Source organism: Miniopterus schreibersii (genome assembly GCF_964146895.1).
Source record: "Miniopterus schreibersii genome assembly, chromosome: 1".
Classification (NCBI taxonomy): domain Eukaryota; kingdom Metazoa; phylum Chordata; class Mammalia; order Chiroptera; family Miniopteridae; genus Miniopterus; species Miniopterus schreibersii.
In genome coordinates this window covers 135,730,104-135,743,451 of record NC_138101.1, presented here as the reverse complement: position 1 = coordinate 135,743,451, position 13,348 = coordinate 135,730,104, and the positions used below count along the sequence as shown (strand labels likewise).

Genomic DNA, 13,348 nt, shown 5'->3' with positions numbered 1-13,348 from the left:
GTCCCCACCCCATCCTCTCCTTTAGCCCGGCTCCTGAGTTGCCATTTCGGGGGCTGGGCGCTAGGCCAGTTGGGAACAATAGCCAATGGAACTGAAGCTGCCAACTGAAACACCAGCACAGGCTGCCCCCCCAAAGACCCCCAAATTGCCCTACCCCCTCCTGCCTGGGAACCACCCCCCACAACCCCCTTCACCACCCACAACCCCCCTCCCATCCAAGGAACATCAATGCCCCTTTCATCCCCACTTGGCAGGGTCTATTGGAAAAAAGGAGGGGCCAAGAGGGAGGAGGTGACCCAGAGTAGAACTAGTCAGAATAAAACCCAGCTTTCAACAACCCCAAATCTAAGGAGCCCCCTACATTCCCTGATTGAAGCACCCAAGTTTTCCTCTATTCCCTTCCCCCATCCATTTCAGAACTTTTTTCCCACAAATTTGAACAGAAGCTGGGTACCCTGGCTCCTCACCTAGTCCCCTCCCCGCTGTGGATGCCAGTTTAACAGTCTCGTGGACTAGGAAAACCTGCTGGAATTAGGATCGTACATAAAGATGTATAGGACAGGAGAGAGATCTCACCAGCCCTCCTGAAGTGAGGGAGAAAGAAAGTCTAGAATGTGAACTTCTGCTTGCTGCCTTCTGTTGTGTGTCTAAAGTAGTCTTACTTGGAATGGGGGAGGGAAGGACCTGGAGGTTCCAGCATCTAAATTCGTCTCTGGGTCAGGATGACTCAGGGGGAACCTGATAAGGGGCCTAGGCAGGGGTGTGGGGCGGGCAGGAGGTAGGAAATTTCCATTGGGATCTGTTTACTTCCTAGGACTAGGGGTCTCAGCCCGCTGCATACAGAAATGAGACTGCTTCTGCCATAAGATAGGGTTCTCTGCCAGGGCAGGGCCCAGCTCAGCCCTGGTGTCAGTAGCCCAACAAGGATAACAGCTCTCTAACTTCCTTCTCTTGGGTCAGAAGCAGCTTCAAACTGTACCTTCAACTAAGTGACAGTTTTAAGTACCTGCTATGTGCAAGCCACTGTATGGATGTAATTCAAAGAAGTGTGAAGTCTAGTCATACCTTCTCTAGAAGCTTATAATGGAATAGCTAAGAGAAGGTATAAAGAAAAAGTTTAAAATATATATAAGATTAATTGTTTAATAAGTCCTATGGCAGTACTTTCTCACCCTTCTCAAGTGGGAGATCAGAGACGTTCATTCCCACATGATGGTTGTAGTATCCCCTGATGGAAACAAACCATGAATTCAGCAATACTTTCAAGTAAATTTATACAGTATTCTGATAATCACAACATCCTTGTATATAGTAATTCCTACATGTGGAAAACATATTATTTATTCAGTTGACAATAAATCTTCTTTGTACATAAAGAATCCAGGGGCCCCTGCAATAATTCAGAAATCCTCACCCCAGAAGGCCGCAACCTACCAGACTAGGAAACACTGTCTTAATATAATATGGAGGAAAAGGGTTTGGTTCCTAGGGTGAAGCACCCTTTGAGGAGTGCAGCCATGGGTATTTGGGTAGGACAGAGGGGCATTCTGTCCAGGAAGAGAGAGCACGAGGGAAAGTTTGAGAGCAGAAATACACAAGTTATTTTGAAGAATGGAATAATAGCTACTTTGTGCCAAGTACTACCCATATATTATCCCCCAATACCATCAGGTAAGTAGTATTGTCCTTACTGTACAGATGAGAAAACTGAAGCTCAGAGATGTTGCCCAAGCTAACCAGCTGGTAAATGATATATCTAGGACTCAAACCCCCACTCAGATCTATTTCATTCCAAGGCTCTGCACTCTCCACTATGAAGTACTCCCCTCAAGCACATGTGATTAGGCCATTATGGCCTCAGATGAAGAATAATGTTAAGAGGTGAGTGATTTTTGGTAAAGTAGACTGGGGTCAAGTGTGAATGTTCTTGAATGGCAGGCAAAAAAGTTTGGCACTGAAGATCCATAGAGTGTTCTTGAGCAGGAGTAATGGATAAGAAATAGTTTTGTGAAAATTAATCTGATGGGAAGGTAATAGAGATGGATTACAGGGTGGATAAGTGTAAAACATTCAACTTAGGAAAGTGATCATTTAGAAGCCAGAGAAATCAACTAGTTATGAGATTACAGGGACTTCAAGAAGTGTGGGAGTAATAGGAATGGAAAAAAAGGAATGGATATGTAAGCCAAGGAAAAAACACTTACACAAATTGGTGACTGATTAGACAGGAAGGGGAGGGAAGTCACCAGCCTAGTTGCTCTACTTTAGGATCCCTGAAGTTCATCTATCTTCTGGCTAGAGAAAAGGCCAAAGAGGAACCCCTTAGAAACATCCTTGACTTGCTCAGAAATTTATTTGAAAGATTTTCAAAGGCTGAGACTCACCCTCACCCTGACCTATTTCACCCTGGCCCACCCAGACCTGGCCCACTCCAAGACCATTTCCATGTTAAGTCCAACAAGGATACCATTTGAAGTCCTATTGTGATGGGTCTGTTAAAGCCAATGAGATCCTCCATGTTGGCCTGGATCTAGAGACTAGAAAAAAAAGTAATATTTGACTGATGCAAACCTGTTTTTATTAACCCCTTCCCTGGGCTCTTTTTCGCCTTTGTTGAGGGTCAGAGCATAAGGCGATTTGACCAGGACCCAGTGAGCTGGGTCAAGCCCGGCTGCAATAATGAGGGAAGTTTGATCATCTGGAGAGATCAGAAGTTTGGCAACTTGTTGAATGCAACATTCAAGGTAGAGAAACCAAAAGACCCCTCCCCCAAAGACTAGGGCTATAGCTGGGACTGGAGATGATGTCATTTAAAAACTACTGAGGTCATAGAAGCTTCTCTTTCTTCCCCTGTCTCCCCACTACCACATAATCTCCCCAACCAGCTGCCTCCCACATATGCACACACTTATATAAAAAGGGTAGGAAGGGTCAGACACCATCTGGGTACTCTTAGGTACAAAAAGTGGTGGAGATGTGGGTGGTGGCAGTGATTACTCTGAATGTAGGATCCACACTAGTATCCCTAGTGCTAGGAACAGTAGGTGGGAAGAGGGAAGAGAGGAACAGGGAGGAGGGGGGTTGTTCCTGTTGCTGATTCAGATTTTATCTTAACCCCATCCTTCTTACTCCTCAATCCTCCCTGCCCCTCCTCCCTCACACCACCCCAGTCTCTCCCCCTACTGTCCTCCCCCACCTCCAGGTGATCATGGCATCAGAAGCAGAAAAAACATTCCAACGGTTTGCTGTCTTCGGAGAATCATCAAGTGGTAGCACTGAAATTAACAACAAAAACTTCTCCAAGCTGTGCAAAGACTGTGGCATCATGGATGGCAAGACGGTCACCTCCACTGATGTGGACATTGTGTTCAGCAAAGTCAAGTAAGGGACCAAAGATGGGAGGAGGGGTTGTGAGTAGAACAAACAAGATAGTGAGACATGGGAGGCTTTATGTGATAGAACCCATTTGTAATGGGTCTACTGAACATCTACTGGATACCTGACACTCTATTTTCCATCTGTCCTCAAGACACTCAGTGGCCAAGTCTGAGTAAGGGGAGGGATGGACCTTGGCAGGTGATGGGTTCATGTTCCAGAGTTCCTGGATTTCTTTCTTACTGACCAGGGCCAAGAATGCCCGAACCATCACATTCCAACAGTTCCAGGAAGCAATGAAGGAACTGGGCCAGAAGCGGTTCAAGGGGAAGAACCCAAATGAAACCCTGGAGGACATTTATAAACTCATGGAAGGCAAGGACCCAGCTACCACTGGTGTTACTGTGAGTGACGTTCTTCATCCCTAACACTTGACCCTACTTCCCTAAATCCCTGCTGCTCCATCTCTCCTCCCACCCTCCAATAACCCAAATGCCTACCAGCAGAGGTACTGTATGTAGGGAGACAGGGCAGAGAGCCTCTAGGGCGCTGTTGGTACTGGAACTGGCTTCAGAGATCATCCAGTAGTTTCAGAGCTGAGGAAACTGTGGCCCAGAGCGGGGAAGTGACTTGCTTAAGGTCCACAGCTATTTTAATAACAAAATTTAGACTCATTCTCAAGTGTCCAGTATGCAAGCGCAACAACTAGGGCCTGGTGGACACTGAGTGCAGAGGACTTGGCCCCTGACCCCACTCTTCTTCCTGCTCTTATATAAGGTCTAATCTCTGGCTTTCTGTCTCTCACCCACCCTCTATTCCCTCTCTGTCCCCTCTCTACTAAAAGCTCTTTCTGCTCTAAATTTCAAATAAGACCTACCTATAGTAGTAGGCCCTATGGGACCTACCAAATAGTAGGAAGAACCTAGCATATTGGGTCTGGGGTCAAAGTCCTCTGGCTATAGCCTCATCATAATAACTCCTCTGGCCCTGTCCGGGTGGCTCAGTCAGTTGGAGTGTCATCCCATACACCAAAAGTTGTGGGTTCGATTGCCGGTCAGGGCACATACCTAGGTTGCGGATTCAGTCCCCCATCAGGGCACATATGGGAGGTAACCGATCAATGTTTCTTTCTCACATTGATGTTCCTCTCTCTCTCTCCCTTCCTCTCTGTCTAAAATAAAAAAAATTAAAACATATCCTCAGCTGAGGATTAAAAAAAGAATAATTTAAAAATAACTCCTCTGGAAGCAGAAAAATCCACACACAGTCCACTCTCATACACCAGACTCGTCCTACCTCACCAGTGGATGGCTTTGGCCACAGTTCCTACCCACAGCCACATCTGGGCCCTGAAAAATCAGCACCGTGCCATTCATAGAACAAGAGCTCTAAGCCCTAGGGGGAATCAAAGACCATCTTAAGAAAACGGGTATAAGTGTGGAGGGTAAAGGAGAGGGATCAGACCCATCATCCTCTGGCTTGCAGAAAGCAACAACCGTGGGAGGAGTGAGCCGGCTGACGGACACCAGCAAGTACACTGGAACCCACAAGGAGCGCTTTGATGAGAGTGGCAAGGGCAAAGGTATTGCAGGAAGGGAAGAGGTGACCGACAACTCAGGCTATGTGGGTGGCTACAAGGGTGCTGGCACCTATGATAAGAAGGACAACAAATAGGGAGCAGCCTTACTTAGTCTGCCAGCCCTCAACCCTGCATCTTTAACACCAGGGAGCTCAGGGAACAATAAACATTTGTGTGTGCAGCAGCTAATGAGTTCTGTTTTCATCCAGGGTAAGGGAAGGGTGGGCCCGTTGGTGTAGAGAGAGAGAGGAGAGGAGAGAAAGCCCAAGGAGTCAGGGTTTCCAGCTCTCTATCTTTTGCCTTACTTAGCCTGATACCTCCAAGCCAGAAGTTAGCATTCTCTCCACAACTGCTTCTAAGATCAGGGCTGAGGAATATATTTGGAGATAAGAGATGAACCAGATGTGGAGGTAAAAGTACTTGCTGCTTACATTCACACACCACTGGTATTCACCCCTTCTCTACCTACCAAAAGGGAGTAGCAGCACTTCCTGATTTGATGTAGGATGACTCAGATACCACCAACCAGACCCCTGTCCCTCCACCTTCCTCATCTGTTGCAATCTGAGTTTTGTTGTGGGGAGAAATGCAAGCCAGCTAGGGTGGGTCAAGGATCTACTTAGCCTTACTCCTGTTACCAGTTTGTTCTAGAGCTGGGGAAAGGGAAAATCCATTTTTAACACTCAGCCAGAAGTGAGTTTTACCCCACAGCCCCTCCACAATGGTTCGGATGGATCAGAAGATCCTACTGACAACTAAAGATCACGCAGGAAGATGGCCAGAGGTAGGTGGTCTCCAGGACTTCAAGAACAGGAGTTCTGGTGCACTAAGGAAAAAGGAATGAAATCAGAACTGAATCCTATGTGTTTTTTATCTTTTTATTTTTAATGATTATAGATTCACAGGAAGATGCAAAAATAGTACAGAGAGGTTCCATGTACCCTTCACCCAGTTTCATCCAATGGTTATATCTTACATAACTCAGATGTGACTTTGAAACCTATGACTACAGCCAAGCCCCCCTCACCCATCTTGTCAGCAGCAGATCCTAGAGTCTAGAGAATGTCAGGAGGAGCTTTGGGAAGGAACAGGACTCAGGAATCTTTGGGGGATAGATCAGAGAAAATAACTTGAAACTCCAGTAAGCCAAGGTGAGAATTGTGGAAAAGAGGTTGTAGAAGACAGAGTGACTAAAGGAGGCTGGAAACATGGGGGAGACACACTGGGCTCCATGGTAGGAGGAGGGAGGAAAGAGCAGGTAGCTTGAAGAAAATGATTTCATAGAGAGGAGCAGACAGGGAACTGAGGGGGGCGTTCTGAGAAAGTGAGGCTAAAATGAACCTAAAGGTCTCAAGGAGGTCCCTATAACTAGAGATACCCATCATGTGGGTGAGTGAGTGGAGGGGGTCATAGGGAAATGGGGAAGACTGAAAAGAGAAGGGTGGTGGGGATGGGGAATTGAAACATTGAGCTTGGGTGCCTGTTGCCATGGTGTGAGCTGAGGCTCTGGGCCTCCATCCAGGATTCAGTATCTGGCCCAGTGGACGGACAGTCAATGCCAACTGGACACAGTCAGCTTCTTGGGTGGGTAAAACTGTCTGTAGGAGAGGAAGGATGATGGGGGTTGGGGGAGGTAAAGTTAGAAAGAACCTAGAAGACAATATGACTTTGCATGGTTACTAAAGCTCTGAACATTTTTCTCCCTCCCTGGTCTCTTGGGAGGGAACCCTGCCTACCTTCAAAGTCAGGGGGGAAGTCCTGTACCAGGAATCAGAGTTTTGGAAATGGAACAGGCTGGTCTGAGGTGACAGTAGGGGGTAGTTCAAAATGAAAGTTTCCCTTCCCTAGTAGAGGCCAATGATACCTATCGGTTTAGCATCATACTTTTGAGAACAGAGCAGGTAGATCCTTTGGTTGGTTAGGGTGTCATTGTAGCGGCAGCTGGTGGGAGGCTGTTTGGGGGACAGAGAGCAGATTGTGAGGGGGAAGGCTTCCAGGGTGACTGTACAGTATTCATTGTAATTCTCACAGAAGCTCTCACACTGCTTGCAGGACCTCTCAATGGCTTTCCAGGGGGCATGTATCACATAATGGGTCTTTGGGCAATACCAGCTTCCCTCTCTGCCCCTCACATAGGCCATCAGACCGTTACAGTAGCCCTGGAAACCCACTGGGTAGTTAACCTTGGGAAAGTCAATGTGTAAGTCGCGAAAGTTCTTGATGGCAATCTCCAGTCTGACGTTCATGACCAGAGTTGGTCCTAAAACAAGCTGGACAAACAGGAGCCAGGCCACAGCTGGTGCCATTCTTCCTGCTGGTAGAGTTAAGGTGGTTGGAGGCAGACGTGGGCCTAGAGTGGCTGTCTTCCCTTTCCCGCAGCCTCCAGCATTCCCCCAGCCTTCCCTGTGTTCCTTCCCCTACACCCTAAGAGCTTGACTGTACCTCAGAGATCATCCAGCCCTAGACCTCACGCCCCAGAGAGAGGAGACACTTATCCAAGTTCATTCAGCTGGTCAACCACCTTCAGCCATTCCCTACTTTCCCTTGGTCTCAGCCTCACCCCGTCATGAGCTGTAACACTTACAGAATAAGAGGTCCAACTGGTCCTTGGGTAAGCAATTCTTCTTGAGTATCCCTTCTGGTTAAAAAAAAAAAAATGCAGAAGCAATAAAAGAAATAGGCTAGCTACGATTCTCTGATTGCTGTGGAGGAAGGACAGGAGCTGGAAGACAAGCAGGGCAGCAGGCAAGGATTCTTCTTGCCTGAGACCAAAGACAGCCCACAGGTGAGAAGAAGCTGGAAAGGTTTCTAGATAAAGACCAGTATGGAAGGAAGGAATGTCCCCTTAGTTTGAGGAGTCCCTGTGCTGAAGGGGTTGGATGGGTGGGAAGAAAGAGATAGTGCAATCTGGTTTCCTCCTTTCTGGTGTCATAAGAACACTTAGTTCCAACCTCCTTGCCAGAAGTGCCTAAGTTCTTGGGCTTTCTTTGATGTCCATAGGCCTTGCTCCTGTGGAAAGGTGAGAAGAAAAGTACCACCATGTTTCTGAGGAACAAAGTGCTGCAGACTGTTCCCAACCCTTAGAGAACAGAGTGTCTGCCACTCTCTTATCCCACTCACAGGAACCCACGCACATGCAACAGCCTCCCACAAAAGTGATGATGCACTGATAATCAAAGACGTCTTTGTGAACCCCCACAGTCCCCATCACCAACTTCACAACAATCACAATGACACAATCACACTAATCCCTTACCTATAACTTCAGGCCCTTTTGGAGTCAGGGCACACCTGGAAATTTTTTCTTGCTGGCCCTGAAGCTTCACACTTGTCCTTTGGATTAGACTGCATAGCTTGGACTGAGATGGCTTGGTGTGGGCCATGTGAGCCTAGTGGGTCAGATTCTTGCTATTGTTTTTTATGTTGGGGAAAGGGCTGGGCTCCTAACTCTCTTTTTCATCAACACTTGCCCCTTCATCAAAAGCAAAGAGCCTGCCAGCCACAGTCCTTGACTTCCACAGGCCCCTCAGCCCAATTTGGATATGACCCAGGTTGTGGGCTTCCTCTCAGGAGAGCCTACCACAGTCTCCCTGGAGAGCAGGAGCGGGGAATCAGACTACAGAGCTCTGAGTGCTCCAAAGCCAATGTGTAGTTCGGGGGGGGAGGGGGGGTGCAGAGAGACTTACTGAGGTTCCTCACTCAGAGCCCCCATGACTTGCTCTTTCTGACAGCACAAACTAGAGTCCAAAACTGAACTCATCCTTTCCACAACTTGCTGCTTCTCTGTATTGTCTATCTCAGCTCCCTCAGTAACCTATACAAGAGATCTGAGAGTGATCTTATACCTCTTCCTCCCCCTAACCCCACCTGTGGGGAGGCAATATCTACATGGCAGTTGAGAGCAAGGATTTTGAGTAAAACAGACTAGAAATTGAATCCTGCTCTACTGTTTCCAGGCTGTGCACTGTCCATCTAAGTTTACTGAAGCACCATAATCTTCAGTTTCCTCATCTGTTAATCAGGATAATATTTTGTACCTTGTGGCAGTATTAGGATACATTCATTAAGATGTATATCAAGAGCTTTTAGTCCAGTGCCTGGCACATGTTGACTCCAGGCACTGGACTAAAAACGAGCATGAGTCTATCAGTCATGTAGCCCTGGAAATCTTAGCTAAACTTTTCCTAAACCCATCCCTTCCATTCCTATTTCTTCCCCTGCTGCGTCTCTCCCCTTTCCTTGACACCAGACAAATTCCAACTCCAGTAAGGCTCTACCCCTCATAGGACTTAAGACTTTCCATGACCTGGCCCTTGCTATGTCTCCAACTGCATCTCCATGCCTGCCTGCTTCCCCTACTCTGCCCCCCCCATGTCCTTGCCCACATCTCCTCCTTCCTCTCTTGCCTCCATCAATTCCACTGAGCTAGCTCATCGGAAGACTCAGCCCAGAGATCCTGTATAAGAAGCCTCTACTTGGAAGAGCTCTCCAGGGAGTGTGTACAGCCAAGCAAGTGAGGGGAAAGCTCACACAGGCAAGTGTCTCACTGTGTCCTTCAGGCTGGTCTACAAGCCAACACTGAGTGGGAGCCCATGCCCAGAGATACCGGAGCCTGGCTGACTCAAGTCTTTGTTTTGAGGAAGCTTACTGTACTGTGTGGTCCCCACCTCAAAGCATGCCACTACTTCCCTGTTTGCTCAAGGCTGCAACTTCCCTGAGAAGAGAAAGGGGCCTTTCATGTCTCTTGGTTTTCTTCTTCCTTCATTCACTACCCACCTACCACCACTCACCTCTGCACGCACAATTACAGAAATAGAGCAGCACCTTGTAGAGGAAAGAGTTCAGGACTTGATATTGGATAACCTACTGAGTTTTTGTTTCTTCTTCTATAAAATGGGATTAATACCTTCCTTACCTCATGAGGCTACAAGAATAGAATGAGATGGTCAGCTTGAAAGTGCCTTTTAACCATTAACCAATTTTAAATCGATAACTGGGGATGGTCTCCTAGATTTCATACCAACTCATGTTTTTTCCCTAGTTCACTGAACATCTGCAAAGCTTCTTTCATTCCCCAAATGAGCCAAGTGACCTGCCCCCATCATGCTCTGCCAACCTAGAGCCCCATTAACAACTGACTTAAAATTCATCTTCGCAAAGCCTTCTATTATTAGCCATGCCCCATGTTAATTACTCTGAAATATTTTTTAAATAGTTAAATATCATCTGAAAAACACTAAGACAAATTTGGGGGGGAAATATAAAGGTAAGTAAGACAGTTCCAGTCCAGATTAAATTTACAATTCAATAGGAAAGACACACATATGAGTATATGTTACAAAGGCATGAGCCACAGGACCAGGAAAAGTGCTGAGTGTGCAATGGGCCTTTGGTTTTTTAATTGCCATCCTAGTGGTCTGGTCTTTAAAATCCTATCCTAGAGGTGTTGATCCATAGGATTGTTTCTTCCATTCTGACATTCTTGTCATGGTTTCATCTGCTCCCTAAGCCTGAGGTTTATGGAATTGTTACCCCATTACACTGGACTTTACATACACAAGAGTTATCCTAGAGATGAAGAAACTACATTTTAGAGAGGGACAGAAGCTGGCTCAAGATCATAAGACTAATTCAGTGGCTCTCAAGGGGGAGAAATTTGGTTGTGCTGAGAGACATTTTTTCATTGTCACAACTGGGAGGTGCTACTGGCATCTAGTGGGTAGAAGCCAGGGATGCTGCTAAACATCCAGCATTGCCCAAGACAGCTCCCACAACAGAGAATCATCCAAACTGAAATGTAAATAGTGCTGAGACTGAGAAACCTGGCCTTATGAGAGAATCACATTTCCTAGCAAGTGCAGACTTTTTTATTATACCTTATATATTAAAAAGGGTTGGTAAATATCCAGGACTTAAAAATATGTTAGGCTTTGCTTGTAATGGTACTGGGTTTTCTATCAGCAAAAGGAGTACTGAGAGTTCACCACTAAAACAATTTTGGGTTATTTTTCTTATAAAGGTGACCCTATGCATGTAGTCATCTACACACCCTCTCCCTCCGCCCCTCCCCAAGGGTAAGCATTTCTAGAACAACTGGCTAGAGAGGCAGATGCAGGGGTGATTTCCTATGACTGAGGGGAACACCCAAGACTTTTCCCGGAATGAGCTCACCTCAGTCTCAGTGGAATCACTTTTTGCCCTGTTAAACTCAAATTACTTAAACAGCATACTGTGTTATGGACAATTCCTGGGTTGTCCTTGAACCTAAAGGATTGCTTCTTATCAGAGCTTCACTTCAACCTTGGGGTTGATGTCTAGGAGCTACGCTGTCAGTTCCACAATCTGCTGACCAACACTATGGACTGGTCATGTCCCCATGTGAGACTGGGATCATTCAGGGGCAGAGTGAATACCTTCTAACCCAGAAGCTGAATCGGTTAGGGTCACTTATCTGCAAGGCATTATACTGTATCCTTTGGGAGGTACAAAAGAAATATAACAGCTCTGGCCAGTGTGGCTCAGTTGGTTGGAGCATTATCTCAATTTCCTCTCAGGGGACATACCCAGATTGTGGGTTCAGTCTCCAATCAGGGCATGTGCAGGAGGCAACCAATCAATGTTTCTCTCTCTCTCTCGCTCTCTCTCTCCCCCTCCTTATCTCTAAAATAAAAAAAATGAAGAAGTGTAATAAATGATCCTTGTCTTCTGGGAATTGACTCTAAATTGGAGGAAAATAATAAATCCATTTGAAGAAATAACCAATGATTCAAGGCAGAAAGTTATACATCTTAAAGACAGTAAATGTGGGAATTTAGAGGTGAGAAAGATCCCTCTAAATTGGGAGAATCTGAGCAACTTTTGGGGGTAAGGGTCATTCTGGAACCTTGTGGTGGGTCTCAAGAAACAGTTGAGTTAAGTGGAGATAAAGAGAATTATGAAAGGTATATCTGAAAAAAAAAGAAAAGTCCTGCTGGCATGGCTCAGCAGTTGAGCATTGACCTATGATCCAGGAGATCTCGGTTTGATTCCCGGTCAGGGCACATGCCCGGTTCCCAGCTCAGTCCCCAATGGGGGCGTGCAGGAGGCAGCTGATCAATGACTCTCTCATCATTGATGTTTCTATCTCTCCCTTCCTCTCTCTGATATTAAATTTAAAAAAAGAAAAAAGAGAGAAAACCAGCCTGGTTGGGGTTGAGGCACTCAGTGGAAATCAGAGAGAAAGCTGGAAAGACAAGTTTGCCAAATTGTGGCAGACCTTGAATATCAGGCTAAGGAATTTATATTTTATTCTGTGTGTAAATGGGAGCTGACAATGGCCCCTCGTAAGGGAGCGCTCAAGCCCAGGTCAGGTTCCCCTCTCTTACTTCTTGGCTTGACTCAACAAGACACTGGCCTGGGAACCAGTGATTCCAACCTTCTGTCAGTGCTGCCTCCTCTAGACCCACAGCTGTTTCAGGAAAGGTCATGAGAATTCAAAGACCCAAAAAAAGTTCCACATCTGACCCCAATTTGCTATTTGTTTCACTTTCCCTGTCTATGCAGTCGAATCCATTACCTTTATTTACCCTAGGAGCAACAAAGTTAGGATCACAGAACTCTGATCGGCTCCTGCTTGGATGAAACTCTCATGGGCTTTCCATGGATGCCCAGAGGCTGTGTGGAGCTCGGGAGGAGGGGGCTGGGCTCTGAAGGGCGGGCACCTGTCCAGGCCCAGCCCTCCTCTCCCCCAGCCTCCCCCACCCCGCTCAGCGCAGGTCAGAGGAAGCGGCAGCTGTCGTCCTGTGGGGAAAACAGGCAGAGTTCCACCTGGCACCGCTGGGGTTTTCACAACACTCGCCCCAGTGACTTTAAACACACACACACACACACACACACACACGCACGCACGCACGCCAGTGGCCTGCGGAGAAAGGCCAAGCGCAGTGACTGTGGTGATGGAATGGGAAGGAGGCTGGGGTAAGGAGCCACCTCCTGCCCCCAGATAAAGGCTGCTTGTGGGAGGGGCTCTCTTCCCTCCCATTTCTCTCCCACCATTTTGTCTGCTCCCCCTTCTCTCAATTTTCTCTTCTCCCTTCTGCCAGACTGCCTGACCAGCCCTGGGCCTGATGCCTGACTCCTTGGGTTCTCCCTAACCTTGTCTCCCCCTTCCTCCATCTTTTCCTCTTGCCCCGTGCATGTTGTGAAGGAAAAGTGGCAAAATGATCTTACCGAGTGCCAAGGGAAGCAGCTCTTGGAAGCTGGATGGTTTAAGCAAACAAATAAATAAAAGTACTGGTTTCAGCGCGAATCGGGCAGAGGGTAGGTTCAACTCAGATTTCATGTGCAAACCTAAACCTTTACTCTCCCTTCCCTTTGACCTGAGGGCTGGGTTTATTTTACCTTCACACAGCACTA

At 46.9% G+C, this 13,348-nt stretch overlaps 2 protein-coding genes across 2 annotated transcripts; one reads left to right on the top strand and one right to left on the bottom strand.

Annotated features, from left to right (window-relative positions):
- Nucleotides 1-1,698: 1,698 nt before the first annotated feature.
- TPPP2 (tubulin polymerization promoting protein family member 2) lies at nt 1,699-5,137 on the top strand. Its single transcript, XM_081143050.1, has 4 exons — nt 1,699-1,881; nt 3,171-3,381; nt 3,626-3,779; nt 4,861-5,137. Exons 1-4 carry the CDS (start codon nt 1,872-1,874, stop codon nt 5,047-5,049), a joined length of 564 nt encoding a protein of 187 aa, XP_080999176.1. The 5' UTR covers nt 1,699-1,871; the 3' UTR covers nt 5,050-5,137.
- Nucleotides 5,138-6,798: 1,661 nt separating this feature from the next.
- Nucleotides 6,799-7,558, bottom strand: RNASE13 (ribonuclease A family member 13 (inactive); the record flags this gene model as incomplete). The annotated part of the gene is made up of 2 exons (XM_081143033.1): nt 7,539-7,558; nt 6,799-7,268 (listed from the first exon to the last, which is right to left on the bottom strand). The coding sequence occupies exon 2, from the start codon at nt 7,258-7,260 to the stop codon at nt 6,799-6,801; it is 462 nt and encodes a 153-aa protein (XP_080999159.1). The 5' UTR covers nt 7,261-7,268; nt 7,539-7,558.
- Between the last annotated feature and the right edge of the window lie 5,790 nt (nt 7,559-13,348).

Coding starts and splice junctions, on each gene's coding strand:
- TPPP2 (XM_081143050.1), top strand. Junction 3,382..3,625: donor ATTGTGTTCAGCAAAGTCAA/GTAAGGGACCAA, acceptor CTTACTGACCAG/GGCCAAGAATGCCCGAACCA. Junction 3,780..4,860: donor CAGCTACCACTGGTGTTACT/GTGAGTGACGTT, acceptor TCTGGCTTGCAG/AAAGCAACAACCGTGGGAGG.